Raw genomic sequence first — 17820 nt, forward strand, 5'->3', positions numbered from 1 at the left:
TGCGCGCGTAGCCTAAGGGTTCTCGCGCTTCCATAGCATATCCCAGGGAGACTTCGTGCATGTGATTGACAGCGCTTGGCTTGCGCCGGACCCTCCTTCCCACACGTCTCCTCCTACTTTCCTGCTCTCATCCTCTGTCTCCTGTCTGCTCCTCTCCCTCTCTTCACAAACGCGTGGGCTCGTTTACCAACTCCATACCGAAAACAGGGATGCAGCGAGCGCGCGGCGCAGCCTGAAAAATGGCACCATTCTTTCCTTGGATCTATCCATCTCTTTTCTTTTCTTCCCTTTTTATTTTTCACGAGCTCGTGCCAAGTGCTGCCTTGCGGAATTACCCGGAGAATGAAGGTGAGCGTAAAAGGGGTTTTACTCCTATAGGTTCGGGGATGAAACGCTGGGGTTTTGCGGTGTGCGGTAGGTGGTGGGCGGCAGCCCCCGTTCCTCTCGTCGTAGATGGAACGGAGAGTCAGCCGTTAAGTGCACTGTCGGTGTGGTCGCTATGAATCATACATAAGGGGAGACCAGAGAGAGTGAGAGAGATATAAGTAAAGAAAACAGTCCATCGTTTTTTCGTTTTAAGCACATTGACATTAAATTTGTATGCTTCAATCACGCAGTCAGCATCGTGAGTAGAGTAGCTTACACAGTTGCTTATGGAATCATAACAGTGGCAGCATAACTTATACTTATGTTTTGTTGCTATAGCAAGCATTTAGGAAACACTACATTCAGTGTAAGGTCTATATACCTAAGGTGAATAATGCCAAGATCTTTATATCAATAATTACCAAGATTGGCTACCTCCCACAATGATATGCAGGTATATTCATGTTAAGCAATTGTTGTATCAAATCATTCGGATGTACGTCTATAATTTTCTTCATAGACTAACCCCGGACTTTGGAAACAGCAATTATATTTGATTTGTCACAGCTGCCTCTGAGCCTCTTGTCCTTTATTGTATTACCATTGATGCTCAGCTTGAAACGAAAGCCTAGGCGTAGAAGCTTCTATGTATGTTTATACTTCCTAATAAACTCTAGAAGTCAGGCAGGGCCGAGGATTTTAGAACGAATTGTGAGGAAAATTTGAGATGAAATGACATTGCCCTCAGTTTGGGAGATTCTTTGTGAGTGCCAACACAGTGATAATTGTGTGTCCCGCAGTGCCAACACAGTGATAATTGTGTGTCCCGCTTTAGGCTACGTCTAAGTAGCGGTGAATGGTTCCGTCGTTTTTGTACAACTAAATCTTTCAGCAAAGTTATTGTCTTTGTGTGGCTGGATGGAGCGCACCTACAGTCTTGCGCGGTCCCCGACTTTACGAGCTATGTTGCGGAATAAAGCATTCTATAGATACAATAGATACTGTACCTCCTACACTCTCGCCCCTATTGATAAGTCTTTCTCTCTTTCTCTCTCCCGCTGTCTCTGTGAACGTACTGTATGTATGTGTGTCACAGCCCTGTGGAGTGGATGAAAGGCTCAGGGGGACGGGGCTGGGAGGAAGAGAGATGAAGGCAGACAGGAGAGTATGTGAACAAGAGGAGGTGAACCAACATAGGAAACAACAGTGACAGATAGAGGGAGAAACAACAGGCTGTTTAAATATTAATCTAATGAGCATGCATGATGAAACCTACTGGAAGCAAAGGAAACTTGTGTTGATTTAGATAAATATGTGTGCGTGAGTGAGCAAGACAGTGTGTGTGGTGTTGTTGTGTACTTGTGCATGAAAGTGGATAAAGGTTATTTCATGAGTAAAGTGTTCGTGTTGTGACGTTGTCCTTATCAGTGGGAATTGAGAGTGCCTTGCTCCTAGATATTTTTTGCCTGTGATTGTGTTGTACAGCTGTAGGATTATATTTCAGATTCTGTGTGTGTGTGTGTTTGTCTCCTCGGTGATAGCCGACTGCCTCAGAGAGTTTGAGGGGGTTGACAGGTCGACGGGCCTTGCTCAAGACTAGGGAAATGCTTCTCTCATCTTAACAGGCACTGACTGTGCGTGTGTGTGTGTATACGTGTGTGTATGCGTACGTGTGTGTTCATCGTTGCGTCCCCCAATCATGTCCGCATCCTGCTGTTTCCCTCTCAGTCTCCAACTATTGCCCTAATTGGCAAATCCAAGTATACCGTGTGTGTGTGTGTGTGCATGCGTGTGTGTGTATTCCGTAGGCAGCATAATCCAATGAAGCCAGTCGCCTGAGTCACAGTACGCTGTGCTTTGTTTTACCTTGCAGCCTCTCTCTCCCGCTCTCCTCATATCTGTCTTCCTTCCATCCCCGCTCGTCCTCTTTCTCTGTCTGTCTTTTGGCATTCATACTATGATGCTCTGTGAGTCAGTGTGTGTGTGTGTTGTGTGTGTACGTGTATTTGTGTGTGTTATTTGTGTGTTATTTTAAGCGCCAACAGTCCATCTGAATAGGACCGAGATCAGTGGCTGTGGGAATCCTCCAGGCTACTCTCTGTCTTGGCGGCCTGTCCGAGTGTGTGTTTGCGCGCGCGTGTGTGTGTTTGTGAGTTTGCAACTGCGTATGCCTTCTAAGCAAGACCGTCTCCACCTTGAGACGAGAGACCCCTTTCTCTGAAATGTTTATTTCAACCAGCAGAGGGCGACCTCCTCTCCTCTCGCTCCTTATCCCATGCCGTAAGTTGTTTTTCAAATAAAGAGTGTTTATGCTTTAATAGGGAGAGATCATTCATGTGTATGGACTGAGACATTCCCAGGTTACTAGATGTACAACTCACCACGGCGCATACCTGCTACTTTCATGTTACAAATCTACAGAGGGCTTCCCTTTAAGGCGCCCTCTGTGAAAATGGAAGATGTATTCTTCCTGATTGACTTAACGTCACACACCCTTGCCACTCTTGCCACGTCACACACACCTCTTCATTATGAGCAGCGGCCAGCGTCTCTATAACTCACTCTGTCAGTTGGCTGGTTCACAAAAATGTCCCCACCCTTTTGCGGCCATGTGGTTGCAGCTATTGCAAATGTCTGCTTGTTAATATCATGAGATCGTTAGCATGGAGTATGAGAGGGTCAAAAGTCATTTCTGGTTTAATTGCTTCAATCTATAATAGTTGTACTTATCTGCACACCCTGTCTGTGGGTTTGTGTTCTGTGTGTGTTCTGTGTGTGTGTGTGTGTGTGTGTGTGTGTGAAGGAACGTTAAAGACATTGCACCCCTACCATGTAACGGCCATGACCCTGATCTCCCTTCCTCTCTTAGATGAGAAAATTGATCTCTCTTTCTTTTCTTTCTCTCTCTCTCTCTCTCTCTCTCTCTCTCTCTCTCTCTCTCTCTCTCTCTCTCTCTCTCTCTCTCTCTCTCTCTCTCTCTCTCTCTCTCTCTCTCTCTCTCTCTCTCTCTCTCTCTCTCTCTCTCTCTCTCTCTCTCTCTCTCTCTCTCTCTCTCTCTCCACACCGTCCCTGTTTGGGACCTGTTCCTCCACTTGCAGTGCACCAGCTGCGTGACCCTGGAGCTACAATAGAGCTGCTGTAATGGGGTGGAACCACCAGATCCTCTTAACACACACACACACACACACGTACACACACACATTACCTAATGTATGGCCCTGGGCTGATAGTGGGCTGTGATTTGCTGGTCACAGTCTACAGTGCAGTGTGTCGTGTATCTCCTGGCCTGGGCGGTTGGGAATGGGAATATGAATACAGCTCATTGAGAAAGATGTCTGTGGCAATGATTGCTCCACAGCCTTATAGCTTGTGGGGAGGGCTTTAGAGAGAGAAAGAGAGAGTGTGTATGTGTGTGTGTGCAGGGCTACAAAAGACCTAATTCTCCATAACATGCAGTATAGCTCCCCCCTTCATCACCCTGGGGTCAGCACAGGTTTCTACTGTTGCTTCTATTGTCACTTTTTGTTGTGGTTCTGTCTGTCGGCTTCTTTCACAGCTTCCCCAGGACAGGTCATTAGCTGATCTGGCCCGCTACCCCCTGCCTGCCTGCCTGTCTGCTGGTCAAACCACCAGACCTTGACCCCTAACAAACTAGTGACCCCCATCTCTACCCTCCTCTCTTTATCTAGTGACCCTCTTCTGTCCATCTCCCGCCTGCTTTCTTCCCATGGATTCTCTCCCCCCCCACCTTCTGCAGTTCCACATAAAATACTAAAATACTACCTATTCCCCTCTTTATCTCCGTGTTCCCTCTTTCCTCCCTCTCTCCCATTCTGCTCCTTATCCTGCATCCTTTCGTTCTGCTCCTCATCTCCTCTCCCCTCCCTCTAACTCCTCTCCTCCTTTCCTGACCTTTCATTTGGTTTAATTGAATTTGTCTGTTTGCTCTCCTCCCCGCCTCTCTCCATCTCCCCCCCCCTCCCTCCTGTCGTTCATTCTGCTGGCTGGGCCCGTGCTCCGGGTCTAAACGGCTGAATTAGTAGGTTTCCAAACAAACAGCGTCGAGTTTGAATGACTGATCCACCCCTTCTCTCTTCCCTCTACTCTCACCCCCCCTCGCTTTCATCACTCTCTCCTTTTTCTTCTTACACCACATATTCATTATCGTCTAATCTCTAAATACTAAATAAATGTTCACAGTCAGTTACACATTTTATCTTCCACTCTCTCTCTCTCTCTCTCTCTCTCTCTCTCTCTCTCTCTCTCTCTCTCTCTCTCTCTCTCACGGTCCTCAGCACCAGAGATACTGAACGTAACACCGTGTGTAGACAGTGTCCTTAGATGAGGGGTGTGTGTGTGAAATGTTCAACTTGCATTGTTAGTCTGTGTGTGTGCGTGTGTGCATGTGCATGTGCATGTGGGTGTGTGTGTGTGTGTGTGCGTGTTCTCTGTCAGACATGGTTCGAGGACCAGGAGTGTTTTTCTCAGACAGACTTCTCCTGGTCATCTTTGCAGTGTCTGAATGGGGCTATTTACAACCGCAGGTCCAATTTACACACCTGTCACCTAGACCTGTCTAACACTGTAGCCTAGCAAAGGGATGTGTGTGTGTTTGTGAGAGAGAAAGAGAGAGAGAGTTTATGTTAAAATGTCCCTTCAATGTGGACTGCTTTGGCAATACTACTCAACCTGAACTGTCATTGCCAATAAAGCATTCTGAACTGAACTGAGAGAGAGAGAGAGAGAGAGAGAGAGAGAGAGAGAGAGAGAGAGAGAGAGAGAGAGAGAGAGAAGGAGACATTAGACTTTATGTAAGTTCTCAAATTAACACTGTAAATGTTAAGTTTAAGCTACTCTGGTAGTAGCCAAGAGCCAACAGCTCAATAGAAGAGATAAATAAGTGCTTGTTCTTGAGGTGTAGTTTACTGTAGTTTACTCTGTTGATCCAGGTCTTTTGGCATGTCATTTCATAGAACCATTTGAGAAAATGTAACTTGTGGTGTTCTCACTCAGACCCATGGAGCCAATAGTGCTTGACCCTGAAAACCTTTTATGAAAAGCCTGTCAGAATTCTCCTCCACTGGGTTAGATGAATGGTAGTGTGAGTGTGTGTGTGTCTACTGTGTGTGTCTACTGTGTGTGTTTGTTGTGGGCCTCCCTTGGTTCCACAGCACTCGTGTTGCTCTAGTGTCGCTTGTAGCAGCAGTGTTTACGTGGCTTCTTGCAGTGTGTGCGTGTGTGTGTGCGCGCAACTGTGTTCCTCGTTTCACCTCTCTTGTGGAAGGGGCTTATTAAAAAACAAGTGTCTGAATCTGACTAGGTGTCAGAGCTTGACAGAGGCAGCCAACCTTGGAATGTTACAACAGACACACACACACACACTCCAGAGTCTCCTCAAGCGACAAACTGGGGCAGTGCTCCTGTCACCGATTGTCAGGGAGTTTCTCAGCCTCCTGCTACTGTATGCAAAACAGCAAAGAGGAAGTGGTAACCAGGACAGCAGTCACACACATCCCCTCATGTCACTGCTGCCGCAGCGCAGGCGGCAGGGGGGCTGGCGGCCAGGGGGGCGCTGGGATGACCTCTCCAGAGTCGGAGGCTTGATGAGAGGGATGGGCGGATGGACGCGGACGAGACGCTCGAACACGGCTTTGAGAACGGAGGGGAGAGATGGGAGGAGAGGGCGGGGGAGGAGACGCCATGGGAGGAGCAGAGAGCAGCAGGGGAGAGATGGGAGGAGAGGAGCGAAAAGAGAGGAGGGGGAGTGATGCTAGTCAGCAGGGCTCCAGTTGGTCTGTCTGTGAGCGAGAAGGGGGAGGAGAGAGAAAGAGGGAGAGAGAGAGAGAGAGAGGGGGAGAGAAAGAGGAGAGAGAGGAGAGAGAGACATAGAGAGAGAGGGGAGAAAGAAAGAGGAGAGAGAGGAGAGAGAGACATAGAGAGAGAGGGGAGAAAGAAAGAGGAGAGAGAGGAGAGGAGAGAACCATAGGGGAGAGGGCCCAGCATGACTCCAGTTAGAGCCTAATGTTCAAAGCCTCCCAATCCGTTGCCCTGACAACACTCACTCGTTCAGCTATGCTCACAGTGGAGTGATGGGAGTGGACAGTGTGTGTGAGCACCCTCACTCTCAACCATGGGATTGAGTGTGTGTGTATGTGTGCGCCGCTACCCGTCTGTGTGGTGTGTGCACGATTGACTGAGAAGCGAAATATTTTGTGTATGGTTTATGTTGAGATGTTCAGCAAAGAAGAAGTGGTAACCAGGACAGCAGTCACAAACATCCCCTCATGTCAGTCTTATGTATTTGTATTGGTGCATTTACATGGCACTGTCATTTGTGTGGTCTCCATTATATACCGGTGCTCTTATTGAGCAGTCTGCCTCTCTTTTTGTGGCATTGGCAAGGCCTTCCATGGTATGTGTGTGAGTGTGTGTGTCTGCGTGTGTGTTTGTGTGTAGGTGTCTGTGTGTACGGGTCTTTTTGTGCGGCCTATCAATGGCAGTGTTTCTTGGCAGGTAGATCACAGCTCCTCTCTGCCCAGCTGAAGCGAAGGATTACAGAACAGAGTGAAAGAGATAGAGAAAGGGAGAGAGGGAGAAAGAGAGAGAGAGAGAGAGAGAGAGAGGAAGAGAGGGATGTCCTTATATGGGTAAAGAAGGTGTTATGAAGGAACAATGCAGATTACTGTTTTGACACTGAAAGGAGGATACAATGGGATTTCTCTCTCTCTCTCTCTCTCTCTCTCTCTGTCTCTCTCTCTCTCTCTCTCTCTCTCTCTCTGCCTTTCTCTCTCTCACACACACAGACACACACAGACTTTCTCCACCTCCCCCAGCTCTTTCTGTCTCTCTGGTCTTCCCCTAAACTCTACAAATGTAAAAACCACAGGCGGGTGCCGATAATCAATAAGGCGTCATGCTCTGGTGTAACCCAACAGCCCTGAGAGCATGTGTGTGTGTGTGTTTCAAGTGTGTGTGTTGGTTCATTAGATATCCTGAGCCAGGTCTGAGTGAGTAAACGGTGATCTGGTGTTTTGCAGGTCTGGCCAGCGTAAGGTCTCACAAACACAGAACACACACCACTCGGAGAGAACAGGTTTGGTGTATTATCTGTATAGTGGTATAAAAGTAACATTTAAAAAGAGATGCCAATAAACACACACACACACGCGCACACACACACACACACACACACACGCACACACACACACACACACACACACACACACACTGGTAGAGTCAGCAGACAGGAAGCCATATATTCATTATAGATGAGTATAGTCATTGATCAGAAGTGATAAGTGGTATTGACAGAAGGTGTGAGGGGAAGTTTGTGTGTTTGTGTGTCCCCGGCTTGGCCTGAATTGATCATAGGAAAGACTAGAGTAAGCACTGTCGGCTCAGAGGTCACCCCCAGTCTGCAGCGCGGTGCTATTCCAGCAAGCCGAGCGCTACAGAGATACACACCTCTGAGACAGGGAGACAACCAAGATTTTGTAGCTATTGGAAATAGGTTGTCTGCTTCAACAAATCATCGAATGAAGTTAATTTAATTGCAAAATTCATTTGCATTTGTTCTTTTGCCTACTAAAAATGGAACTGTACTAAACTCCATCCGGGAAATACAATAAAGTGTCGTACATCAAGCAACACAAGTGCTAAATATGCTTGAGTGGCACGATTGATACGCTGAGAATCCCCAACGTGAAAGTGTTCCAGGTGAAATGTTCTTCTGCATCTGCGTTAGTACATCCCATTAGCTGTGCTAGCTGAGTGCTCAGGGTCGGCTGATGGATGTCCATGACCGAAACAGTTTAGTCTAACAGTCCTTTATTCTCCAAGTACAGAGAGCTAGTGGGGGGTACAGCTGACCTTTTGCTGCACAACAGGACAGATTCACTGCTCATTTCTCACACACACCCACATATACACACAACCCTACACACACACATCACGCAAGACATTCACACACACCTTCGTGCACAGCAGGCCATACACACAAAGACACATGCTAATTCATTATGACGCCCCCCCCCCACCCATTCTGGTTTAGAGAGCTGAGCAGGAAGTGAGTCTATTGAGTCTATTAGAAAGACAGAATGCAGAATGAGAGTGTAGAAGAGGAAGGTCACTGTACACATGGTTTTATACAGATACTGCTTTAAACCTCTCCAGCCTTAATGACCCTGACCCCTGTCATGGTTAGAGGCAGGTAGGCAGGTCTGGGTGCTCATGGTTAGAGGCAGGTCTCAGCAGCAGAGAGAGAGAGAGAGAGAGAGAGAGAGTGAGAGAGAGAGAGAGAGAGAGAGAGAGAGAGCAGTAGCTCTGCAGATGGATGGTAATTAAATATTAATAGTTAGTGGTTGCGAGGCCTTGATTAAAGCTTGAATGGGCTTCAGAGAGAAAGTTCACACGCGCACAGACACACATGTGCACATGTGCACACAGTGTGGAAGAAAAATGCTTCCAAATCTAAAGAGTAAGTTCGCCATGGCTGCCTCTCCACCCTTTCTCCATCACTCCCTTTTTCTACCTGTCTCTTTCTCCGTTTCTCTCGCCTCTACCATTCTACCCCTCCCTCTTCCTTGTCCATCCCTCTCTCCACAGTTGTAGAAGGTCTGTGTTGAGGCGTGTGGTCGTGAACACGCATGTGCATCCACCCGCTCATATCCAAGTCTTGTTTCATGTATCTGGCTTCACCACTTTGAATCTGGGACTGTCCATGTCGCATGATTCAGTGTGCAGAGGGTGTGTGTGTGTGTGTATTCTAATGAGTGTGTTCTCCGTCTGCAGTTACGTTGTTGGACTCCATGTCAGCTCCGGGGGACCTGGAATGGCTGGCCTACCCTGCGGAGGGGGTGAGTACTGTACAGCACATTACATCCCTCCCTGTCACACTGTTGTGGTTTTGGCCATCATGGCTCCTGTTAGTGATGATACATACATACAGTAGACAAAGTCACACATATATTATGGCCTCAGATGACAGTCCGCTCCCAAGTTCTGGTTATGTGTGTTTTTATGTGTGTGCGTGTGTGTGTGTGCATGCAGATTAGAAGCTGGGGATGGTGCAGGCGTGGAGAGGGTACAGTATGGCAGAGCGATGGCTGCTAAATCGGGAGTCTAGAGGGGGAATTTTACAAATGATTTTCGCTGCGCTGAGAATACAGAGTACTGTGACAGTCCTGAGTTCCTTTCCTTTTTTTGGGGTTGAGAGTTTTGGGAGAGGGGGGGTGGTGAGGGGGCCTTACATAACGGGATGGTTTGTGTTGCGTAACAGGCATATATATATACCGTATATATATATGCAGGTAGGGGAACCAGGTCTGGAGTCCCCCCCCCCCCCCTCTACTTGTTTACACACACACACACACACACACGTCAGAGGCATCTGACGATCAAGTCAACAGAGAGGGAAAGGTAGAAGAAGGCCAGGAGGAGAATGAAAGAAAACGTTGTTACACACGACTAAAAGAACATTCTGGATGTTTGGTGTTTTGGTGCCAGTAGGTGTGTGCTGCGAGGCATGATAGAGCCTGCTGCATGTCTAGGAGGTCGTTCAGAGGAATGGAACAGGGAGGCGCGGATGGGGGGGATGGGGAGCTGAAACCTGGAATCCTTTATGTCTTAAAGGGAAGGGAGATTATGTTTTTGTTATGTTGGTAGGAGGGTAGTTCTGTTGGTTAGTTCGTATAGAAGTGTATCACTAACAGTCCACCTGGCCAAGTGTACTGATGGTAGTATAAGTGATTTCTGGTTTAAGCTTAAATAGAGACATTGTAGGGACGTCAACATCCTGCTCCAGATCTCAACTTGGTAGGAACATCCCTCGCTCTGGAAGCCGAATTAATCTGTGCCCAGTGACATTCAGACACTCAACGCTAAATGGTGCGAAATAACCACTAGGTTTTATTGTCCGGGCTAACCAGACAATTTGACTCCTGCATTTGGACTAGTGTTGTATCTTTTCAGTTTCAATAACAAGACTCAAGGGGTGGTCTGGTGACAGAAGATTGTAGGCTGGGAATGGAGGCTGGGTGATGGAGGCTGGGGATGGAGGCTGGGGTTAGAGGCTGGAGCTAGGGCTGTGCTTGAGGCTGAACTGAGAACAGGTGGCAGCAGACTTAAAGGTAGCAGGGGAGGATGAAAAATGGTTTTCCGATGGACGAAAAGATGGCAGAGAAAGAGAGAAGTGACATGCTGTGTACGGGTCTCCCATGGTCTTGTGTTTCATACAAGGGGGATTATCTAGTTGACCTTTGAACTCCTAGCCGGGAGACAGGTCATACAGAGAGGCATTCCCACCACTCACAGACGTCTTGTCTCTCTGAATCAGTCTAAAACCACACTTGACCCCCGCAGGTCAGACTTAATCCAGCCCGCGCAGTGCCAGATGTGCCTGTGTCTGAGTGGAGCGACCCATTTCTGTCACAGAGCGGGGGTGTTTCTGTCGAGGGACAGAAAGCAGGCGCACAAAAGTAATGATGTTTAAAAACGGAGGCCCCTTAGCATCTTTATTCATTTCTCCAGGAGGCCCCCAATCTCTCTCTTCTTTTTAGCTCCTTCTCTCTCTGTCTGAGACAGGCAGTGTCAGAATTTGAAGGCCAATTATGTCCAAGTAGGTGTAACTACCAGATGATTGCAGAGGGATATTATGTTAAGCTGGTGGATGGTGGAACTTAGACCCTGATCCGGCATTTCTGCCTGCCTTCAAAGCAATCAAGCAGGCTGGGCTGTGATTGGCGGAGTGGACGGAAGGTTCAGGGATAAAGGTTCCATCCAGAATGCTAACTAGCAGTCCAACACACATCACTGTCGCAACTGGCTCAATGGCTGAGAGGTGGGTGTGTGTGAACACACAGAAGACTGTTGTGTGCTCGTGTGTACATGCACGTGCTAGTGTGCGTGGGCATACTTGTGTGTTTTTGTGATTACGTAGTCGTGTCTGTGTGTTTGTGCGTCTTTGTGACAGTGAGAAAGTAAACTCTTCAATATGACTGTTCAGTTTGTCCTAGCCATCTGCTGAATTAGCTGACAGTGTTTTGCTGTTAAACAAACAGCTGGTATTAAGCGGGAGCACGTCAGCCTGCAGGAACCCAGCGGTCCTCCAGAACAAGCACTCGGACAGTGAGCAGAGCCCTTCTGAAGGAAACAAGGTCCATGGTCCGCACACAAGACAGGAAGTCTGTAATCCTCACACTCCAACTCCAGCCCTGAAAAAAATAAACAAAGCATTATAAAGCCCTCTTTATCCTTCCCCATAAAAGCTTTAAACACTCCTCTCGAGGGACAGAGCAGTGTGTGTGTGTGTGTGTGTGTGTGTGTGTGTGTGTGTGTGTGTGTGTGTGTGTGTGTGTGTGTGTGTGTGTGTGTGTGTGTGTGTGTGTGTGTGTGTGTGAGAGAGCACGTGTGTGTGGGTGTGGTGGTTGTGTCCCTCCCCTGTGATGTCTGACTGGTCCCTGCTCTACACAGATGGGTACGTTTAGCTGCCAGGCGTGCCTGTAATTTAGCCTTGTTCATTCCTCATTCTCTCTCTCTCTCTCTCTCTCTCTCTCTCTCTCTCTCTCTCTCTCTCTCTCTCTCTCTCTCTCTCTCTCTCTGTCTCTCCTCTTCAAACGTTTTGTTTTTCTAACTGGGAGTAATTACATTCCCCTGTTGCCCTTGCAAATGCGTGTGTGTGACGTCATTGTGTGTTTAGAGTGTGGGGTGAGTAAGACACATGTTGGTCTGTTAGACCAGTCCTCTGTAAGGTATTAGAGTCCAGGCCAGATCTTTAGGTCTGTGGAAGTGTTCAGGGCCCAGGCTGTGTCAGGACAAACTCTGGAGGTCTGTGGAAGTGTTCAGGGCCCAGGCTGTGTCAGGACAAACTCTGGAGGTCTGTGGAAGTGTTCAGGGCCCAGGCTGTGTCAGGACAAACTCTGGAGGTCTGTGGAAGTGTTCAGGGCCCAGGCTGTGTCAGGACAAACTCTGGAGGTCTGTGGAAGTGTTCAGGGCCCAGACTGTGTCAGGACAAACTCTGGAGGTCTGTGGAAGTGTTCAGGGCCCAGGCTGCAAGGCGTCAGGCTATTGCTGGCTTGTTGGGCCGTCATAACGAATTATCTTCAGAAGCGGAGACCTAGGCGGACCCGTCTCGTCTGAAGCTCTTTTTCTATCATGCCCTCCCACTCTCTCTTTCTCTCTCCTTAGTTCTCTCTCTCCCTCATTTTCCCTCTCTGTCTCTTCCCCCTCCTCTCTTTCTGTCCAACACTCCAGTTTCATTTGCATCCCACCCAAGAGAGATGACAGGCGAAGTGGAGCCCAACTTCACTGCCCAGTCTTACATCTGTCTGTGTGCGTTTGAGGTTGGAGGGTAGTAAGGGATGTGTTCATCACTCTGCAGCTTAGACGTAAACACTGAAGACTGGAGCTCAGAACTGAGTAGGAGGTCTCATCTATTTACCCCAAATAATATTTTCCATTCAACGACAAATGTGCATGCAGTATGTGTGTGTGTGCATGCAGTGTGTGTGTGTGTGCATTCATTGTGTGTGTGTGTGTGCATGCAGTGTGTGTGTGTATGTGCATGCAGTGTGTGTGTGTGTGTGTGTTTAAGCCTGGAAGTCTGCTTCCTCTTCAGTAGATCAGATATCTGAGTCGTTGAAACCGCACTGGTTTATTTTACTTTCCTTCGAGAAATAGAAATGTTTTCTCTGTCATGAAAGTGTGTGAGTGTGTGTTTGTGTGTTTGTGTCTGTGTGTGTGTGTGTGTTTTTCTGTTTGAATAGAAACGTTTTTCTGCTCATGCGAGAAGTGTTCTCAATTACTGGCCCATTCACAAGTGAAAACAGATGGTACCAGATGACAGAGTAGCTCTGTCCCACCTCTCTCACTGTCTATCACACATGCTGGGCACACACACACACCTAAACACACACACACATAGTTACTATACATGCAGATTACATGTTATTGAAAACAGGTATACTGTGCCGTTTATCCGAAAAACAAACATGACTTCCTCAAGTTGATGCAGATCCCCACTCACTCCAGCACACACAAACTCTTAGTTCCCGTTGAGATAGGACCTGCCCGCACGTGGCAGCGCACGCACTAACACCCTACCCGTGTCCCCAGTGGGAGGAGATCAGCGTGATGGATGAGAGGAACACCCCGATGAGGACCTACCAGGTGTGCAACGTGATGGAGGCCAACCAGAACAACTGGCTGAGGACTCGCCACATCAGACGAGAGGGAGCGCAGCGCGTCTACATCGAGATCAAGTTCACCCTCCGAGACTGCAACAGTCTGCCTGGGGTCCCTGGGACCTGTAAAGAGGTCTGCAAACACACACACACGCGCACAGACGTTTTTCTTCATTAGGGTATGTAGGAGAGCTAACTGTGGGGGGGGGGGGGGTGTTCCTCAGACGTTCAACATGTTCTATCACGAGTCCAACAACGCCAACCTGTGGTTCATCAAGGAGAGCCAGTATGTGAAGATAGACACCATCGCGGCTGACGAAAGCTTCACACAGGTCAGTACCCCCGCCCCCCTGGAACCATGACGTCCCACAGGAGTCTCCACAATCACCCTAGGACCGTGTCCAGCCAGCGGAATCTCATTACGAATGTCTGACGTAGACATTTATGTTTACATTTAGTCATTTAGCAGATGCTCTTATCCAGACGCTCTTATCCAGAGCTGTTATCCAGAGCGACTTATATCTATGAACATATCAATACATCCCCCCTCCCCTCCACCCCCTCTGCCAGGTGGACGTCGGCGACAGGGTGATGAAGCTGAACACGGAGGTGCGTGACATCAGCAACCTCTCCAAGACGGGCTTCTACCTGGCCTTCCAGGACCTGGGTGCCTGCATCGCCCTGGTCTCCGTCCGCATCTTCTACAAGAAGTGCCCCCTCACCGTGCTCAACCTGGCCACCTTCCCCGACACCATCACGGGGGGCGACTCGGCCCTGGTGGAGGTGCAGGGCGCGTGCGTCAACGCCTCGGAGGAGCACGAGACCCCCAGGATGTACTGCAGCGCGGACGGGGGCTGGCTGGTGCCCATCGGGAGGTGCGTGTGCAAGCCCGGCTACGAGGAGCACAAGGGCGTCTGCCAACGTGAGTCTCTGTGTATTTCAAGTGTGTGTTGGTGTGTGTTTATGTGTGTGTGTGTGTGTGTGGGAAGTTTTAGGCAGCATCCAAAACAAGATGGTTTTGTTAGAGAGGGAGTTGGCTCAGAGCAGTGTTTGTGTTTGTCTCAGGGCTGGATATCTCTTTCACAGCATATTGATGTGTTGAGAAGACGGGACGCCTCAGGTGGGGCTTCATAGAGTTGTAAAACTGCAGATGGTGTGTGTGTTTGTGTGTATGTGCGTGTGTGTGCACACTGTTAACTTTCCATTGTCACCTGTGGCAATAAGCCGGCTTAGTAATGTGTGAGTCATTCTTGCTTTGAATTGAGATGAACGCGGGAGAGAAACCCAGTGTAGATGACTGGGACTCACCCCTGTACTAATCCTCCCTGATTAGCTTATTCACCCCCTTGCGGTTCAAACTTTATTTAAACTACAGACACCATGTGGTTCTGGTGACCTCATCAGTCTGCTCCAGGCTTCCTTTCAGTCTCAGCAGAAAAAAATGCCAAAAACCTTTCAAAAGTACCTTTAACAAGCTACCTTTAACCTAATAACGTGCACATGTGCACATTTCTTTGTGTGTGTGTGTGTGCGTGTAGTCAGAGCCTACATGTATGTGTGTGTGTGTCAGACAGAGGAGATAATGATGGAGTCTTATTGACGGGTGAAGGTCAGAGGCCAGGACATATATGTCTGTGTCCCTCGTCTAACAACATGAGTTATAGACACTGCTGGATTGTATGTAGACATCAGTATGTGCACTGCATGTCTACAGCAGATTCCAATGTTGTAGCAGTGCCACTAGCTAGTAAATAGCCAGTTCAGTTTCATTAGGTTAGTAGTATTTACCTTAAGAATACAGTACGCCTCAGCATGTAAAACCTTGGTACCTGAAGCTCTAGATACTGTGCTGTAACGCTCAGTGCTTCTTATTTGCACGTTATTTTAGCCTAGTTGCAGAGAATGAAGCATCACCGTCAGTAGTCTTTAGTCTTTCAGCCTGACCCTGGTCCCTGTCCCTGAGGTGGTGAATTAGTCATGCAGGTGGGCTGCCATGTGATGGGAGTGATTTTTCTTTCCATCGCTGTGGCTCTCTACCATCACAATGAAGTCATTCTGTCCTCTATCCGTCTGTTCTCGCTTTTCTTTCTCCCTCCACCTCTCTCTGCACTCCTTCGCCTCTCTCCTTTTCCCTGGCTTTGCCCATTGCACCCCCCTCCACTGGCTCTCTCTCTCTCTCTCTCTCTCTCTCTCGTTCTCCAGCCCTCCCTCTCTCCCGCTCCTCTTACGTTTTGTGTGAGGTGTTAATGGAATCATTAGTGGCCTCTCTCTTACACAGACAAACACCAGACGCCTCCAATGATCATGTTATTTTCCCTCTCTGGCCTCTCTCCTGTGTTCTCCAATCGGATTCTGGTCTCTCTATCTGTAATTGTACCAAACTCCCTCTCTCCCTCTTCCCCTCTCACCTTCTCTCTCAGTTTGAACTTTTTCTCTCCCTCTCTCTCTTTCTTTGCCTCTCCTCACATCCACCCTCCTTTATTAAACATTTATAAAGCACATACTCTCTTTGTGTAATAATCTCATTCTTCGAGCAAACCAAAACAGAGCCCTTTCTAAACCCAGTTGTTGTTGAAACATGATCTTGTGCGTTCTCTGTCTTAGACATTATCTGGGGCTTTGCTGGAAGAAGAAATTCCAGACTTGTTTTCTCCGTCTTTTTCATCCCTCTCTCTGTCTCTCTGTCTTTCTCTCTGTCTCTCTCTCTGTCTCTCTCTGTCTCTTTCCCTCTCTCTCCCTCTGTCTCTGTGTGTACTGTGGCGTACACTGAAGGCACCCCTGCCCTGTTAGCTGTGAAGCCCTGTACGTTCCTATAAAATCACCGTCATCTGCCCTGTTGCTGTACTTACATAATCCTCCTTATTTAGGGAGAGCGCATGCACACATGCACACACACATGCCAACACACACACACACTCACACAACACACTAGGTCTTCTTCCCTTGTCTCTTTGACTCGATCTCTTTCCTTTTTCCCTGTCTCTTACCATTGGTACCCCCCACTTCCACCTCTCTCTCTCTCTCTCTCTCTCTCTCTCTCTCTCTCTCTCTCTCTCTCTCTCTCTCTCTCTCTCTGCCACTGTCTCTTCCATCATCCCCCCTTTGCCCTCAGAACTTGTGGACTGAATATACTTTCCTCTCCTTTTTTAACCCCTGGGGGTCCATTGTGAAAAGTGTGTGTGTGCCTATAGGGCCTTGTCCTCCTCTCTGTGTCTGACAGCAGCAATTACGGCCTCAGATACCAGTGAGAATACGGAGAGAGAGAGAGAGAGAGAGAGAGAGAGGGGGGGGGGACAGACACCTGTCATACCCCTCTTTTTCCTCTCTCTCTCTTGTTCTTCTTTCCCCCGTTCCCTCAGTAGCCTGTGGTGATTGACAGTGGGGAAGTGGAATATAGGTCAGGGTGATGTGTGGAGTCCTGGCTGTTTATCTGTCACTCAGACTGTCTGCTATCTGTCCATCTGCCCACGTGCCTGTCTGTCTATCTGTCTATCTGCCTGTCTGTCTATCTGCATATCTGCTTGTCGGCCTGTATATCTGCCTGTATGTCTGCCTGCCTGTCTACAGGTGTGCTTGTTTGCCTTTTTGCCTGTCTGTCCATTGATCTGTCTATATGTCTTCCTGATCTACCTACACTACCCAAGACCCCAGGCATGGTACAGCATGACATGTTCCTGGGTTACCTCATTGCCATCACATGACTGATCAGGGCCTGGTGGTGATGTCATCCATTTGTGAGGGAGAAGCTGCGGTATAGCTCCGGATCTCCAGGGCAGAACCAGGGGTTCTGGCGGCAGGTTAGACAGAGCTGTATCTGTGTCATATGGGGACCACTGGAATGAGATGAAAGCCTAACACTCACATGGTCATCCAATCCGAACCATCTTAGAGACCCACATGACTAATGTCACTGTCGCCTGGAAGGAAGTCTGATTTCATTTCTCCATGGCAAATTCTGCTTAAAATAATGAGAGAGAGATGCAGTCACACACACACACACACAAAATATGTATCATAAGAGGATTCGAGCTTTTATTCAATAATGAAAGGTTGGAGCAAAAAAAAACAGATGTAGGAAGAAGGTTAATCTCTAGAACTGTAAAAGACATTGGGCTCATTTCGACTGACCTCCATGTGTGTGTGTGTGTGTGTAGATGTGTGTGTGTGACAGTTTTTTACAACCCCATAGGGAAATCATGTCTGACTTTACTACCTTGCGAACACAGTGCTACATCTCATACCTATACGAGCGGAGAAACAGTGTGTGTGTCTTGGC

General features: G+C 48.2%; 1 protein-coding gene across 2 annotated transcripts in view; it reads left to right on the forward strand.

The window, feature by feature from the left end:
* Positions 1 to 239: 239 nt before the first annotated feature.
* The window catches only part of epha4b (eph receptor A4b), a 52543-nt gene continuing 34962 nt past the window's right edge, over positions 240 to 17820 (forward strand). For both annotated transcript variants that reach the window (XM_067252360.1, XM_067252361.1), the window contains exons 1-5: positions 240 to 348; positions 9157 to 9221; positions 13477 to 13677; positions 13769 to 13876; positions 14115 to 14466. In XM_067252360.1, coding sequence (XP_067108461.1) covers positions 240 to 348; positions 9157 to 9221; positions 13477 to 13677; positions 13769 to 13876; positions 14115 to 14466 — 835 coding nt within the window. The remainder of the gene's footprint in view (positions 349 to 9156; positions 9222 to 13476; positions 13678 to 13768; positions 13877 to 14114; positions 14467 to 17820) is intronic.

This window comes from Osmerus mordax, chromosome 16 (assembly GCF_038355195.1).
Source record: "Osmerus mordax isolate fOsmMor3 chromosome 16, fOsmMor3.pri, whole genome shotgun sequence".
In the NCBI taxonomy this organism is placed as follows: Eukaryota; Metazoa; Chordata; class Actinopteri; order Osmeriformes; family Osmeridae; genus Osmerus; species Osmerus mordax.